Source organism: Alligator sinensis, unplaced genomic scaffold (assembly GCF_000455745.1).
Source record: "Alligator sinensis unplaced genomic scaffold, ASM45574v1 scaffold235_1, whole genome shotgun sequence".
Lineage (NCBI taxonomy): Eukaryota > Metazoa > Chordata > Crocodylia > Alligatoridae > Alligator > Alligator sinensis.
This window is the reverse complement of record NW_005842042.1, coordinates 2509174-2511843: the sequence shown is the minus strand read 5'-3', so window position 1 is coordinate 2511843 and position 2670 is coordinate 2509174. Positions and strand designations below refer to the sequence as shown.

General features: G+C 48.5%; 1 protein-coding gene across 1 annotated transcript in view; it reads left to right on the top strand.

The window, feature by feature from the left end:
- ENTPD2 (ectonucleoside triphosphate diphosphohydrolase 2) overlaps window positions 1-2670 on the top strand; it is a 31457-nt gene that overhangs the window by 108 nt on the left and 28679 nt on the right. The window contains exon 2 of the mRNA XM_006022725.1: window positions 3-102. Coding sequence (XP_006022787.1) covers window positions 3-102 — 100 coding nt within the window. The remainder of the gene's footprint in view (window positions 1-2; window positions 103-2670) is intronic.

Sequence of the window (2670 nt, the reverse complement as noted above, 5' to 3'; positions counted from 1 at the left end):
AGGGTGCTGGCGGCTCTGCTGCTGCTCTGCCTGGCCGGCGTCGTGGGCATCCTGCTGCTGTGCCTGCCCACCACCGACCTGCGCCAGCCGCCGGGCTTCAAGGTGAGGGGGCCGGGCCTCTGGGCACTGGCCTGCGCGGGGGCTGGGGGGGCTCCCAGCACGCACCCCTGGGAGTGCAAAGCCTGACCCAAGCCCAGCTCAGCCCTCCAGCCACTGCTTCCAGGTGAGAGCAGTTGAGGATGGATATTAGGAGCAACTCGCTCCCTAGGACGGCAGGGAAGCACTGGACCAGGCTGCCCAGAGAGCTGGTGGTATCTCCATCCTTGGAGGGGGTTAAGACCAAGCCTTGGCTGGGATGAGATAGGTGGGGATGTCCTGCATGGAGCAGACTGGACTTGACCTCCTGAGGTCCCTTCCCACCTTCATTTCCTGTGATTCTGTGGAGGGGGCGCAGGGGGGAGTTTTCTCTGGAAAGCCCCGCTTTTCACCACAGAGAGCAGACGCCTGGGGCCGGAAGATCTGAGCCCAACAAGCTAGGGGAGCATCGTCCAAAGCTGGTGTTTCATTGAGTTGTGGAGTCATCCCGCTTCCATGTCTCCTTCCCAGATTCCTAACACCAAATCAAGCCTTCTGGAGCATCTGGACGGCGCCTCCAAGGCTTCCTGGAAAGCGATTGCCACCCTTGAGCTAATGTTCACCCGAGTTGATGTTTCTACTGCGGAGTTTGTGTTTTTTAGGTAGAGTTTAAAAAAATAGGTGGTGATACGGGAGGTGCTTTGCTAGCAGCAGAAAGGAAGGAGAGCTGCAGTAGTGGTACTGTTAAAGACCGTGTGAAAGGAGAGAGGGTCCTTAACACCGGTGGAATGAAGAGTTTAGAAAGAATCAAGCAAGTTATAATGAGCGGTGAGGTCAGTTTACTCCCTCAGCGCTGCCTGACTAGAGATGCTGCTGCCACTGTCAGGCAGTTGGCTTTAAATTTTAGATGGAGCAGGAATCAAAGTGGGGTACCAGGACACCAGTGCAACCCCCTTGGATCTGCCCCTGTAGACATCATTGCAGTATCTATGTGCTTAAGTGCCAGTATAGGGAAGCACTTAAGCCCAAACAATTTTTTTTTCCCCATCAGAAAGCAGTTTCCACAGAAAGTTTTCTGCCCCTCCCAACCTGTTTTCCCAGACTTCTGCAGACTCCTGAGACATGACTGAGATCAGCCTGTTAGGGCAGGTGTTGAAAGGCAACGTCATGTTTTGCCAGTTGTGATTTTCGAGAGATTAGTTGCCAGTAACTTTGAATGAACTGTTACCTCACCACGACATCTTGCTGGAGTGTACCAGGACCACCTCCCATTAGATTCATGCAAGAGCATATTAGGCTGCAGGGTGTCAGCTGGCTTAGATCCTGGTTACCCTTAAAGTCATTGAAGAGACGTTGATCAAGTCTATCTGAGAACCAGCACTATTTGCTGTACTGCATTTAGCTTTGAATTAATTGCTGGAGTTTTTTTCCCTGTGGTTGGATAGGGCTTTTTAAAAATGCAACTAACCACATCAATAAGAATAAATCATTCTATTTTATATTTATTATTATCCATAGCTTTGGAGAACTTTTCTTGCTTTTCCCTCTTTGTTCATGTCTTCTGCATGTCTGATGTAATCTAGGAACTGCAACGGAACATGCATTTGTTTTTAGGACCTGATACTAAGATGACAAGGAATTTTGGATTGTCAAAAAGAATCCAGGATTGGGTCCTCAGGCAGCTTCAGCTCCGTATCTGTATGGGTTTGTTTCTGGAAAGGCTTTGCTATTCTAGCCATGGGATGACTGAAGCAGAACTTTAGTAAACCAAACTAAAACCTCTGGTCTGGGACTGTTCTTGGGTGGAACAAGTTCATGCAGGATCCACTGATGATGAAAAGCACAGAAGATGGTCTCCATGGTTCAGCATTGCTTTGTGATGTGCATATATCCCCCACAACGTTGAGCATAGCAAGACAGATTGCCCTGCTCAAAAGAGAAAGCACAGGTAGATACTTGGCTTTTGCTCTTGAAGGCTGGAACTCAGTGATGGGGTAAAGATTTCATCTCCATCTAGGATAAGGGGGAGTTTTATTGAAGTGCCTCAGTAAGTTAGGCTCCTAAGACCCATTTTTTAAAGTGAGCCAGGCCACAAAAGCTCCTAAGTCTTTCACTAAGACCCAAGGGCCAGATTTTGAAATGTATTTAGGCACCTAATACCTTAAAAACGTCCAGCCCTAAGTCACTTGGCTCTTTTTAAAGTATTAACTTTTTAGTTACAGAAAAGTCAGGAGGTCTCGGATACAAAAGGGCCGCAAGTTGTGTTATAGATGTACCCAACTTGCTCACTGCAATTAGGTTAAAGCCAGAGGCAGACCCAGGCTTTAGTCCTGTTATGGAGAGTTGACCGAGCTCCCTTTATGCTATATTTTTTTATTGTTCCCTAAATAGGTCCACAGCTTGCTCATGCAGATGGGCCAGTGTCACTGGTGGAAATACAGGTGTGGTGGGTGAGTGGGTTGCAAGGGTCAGACAACAGAGTCAAAGGCTCCTGGTGAATTAAGCTGATGTTTCTGGCCCAGTAGGTCAAGGACCTTGCTGCTAGCGCTATGTTGTAGCTGGTGTTCATTTGTGCCTGTATCAGCAGTTCAGCAG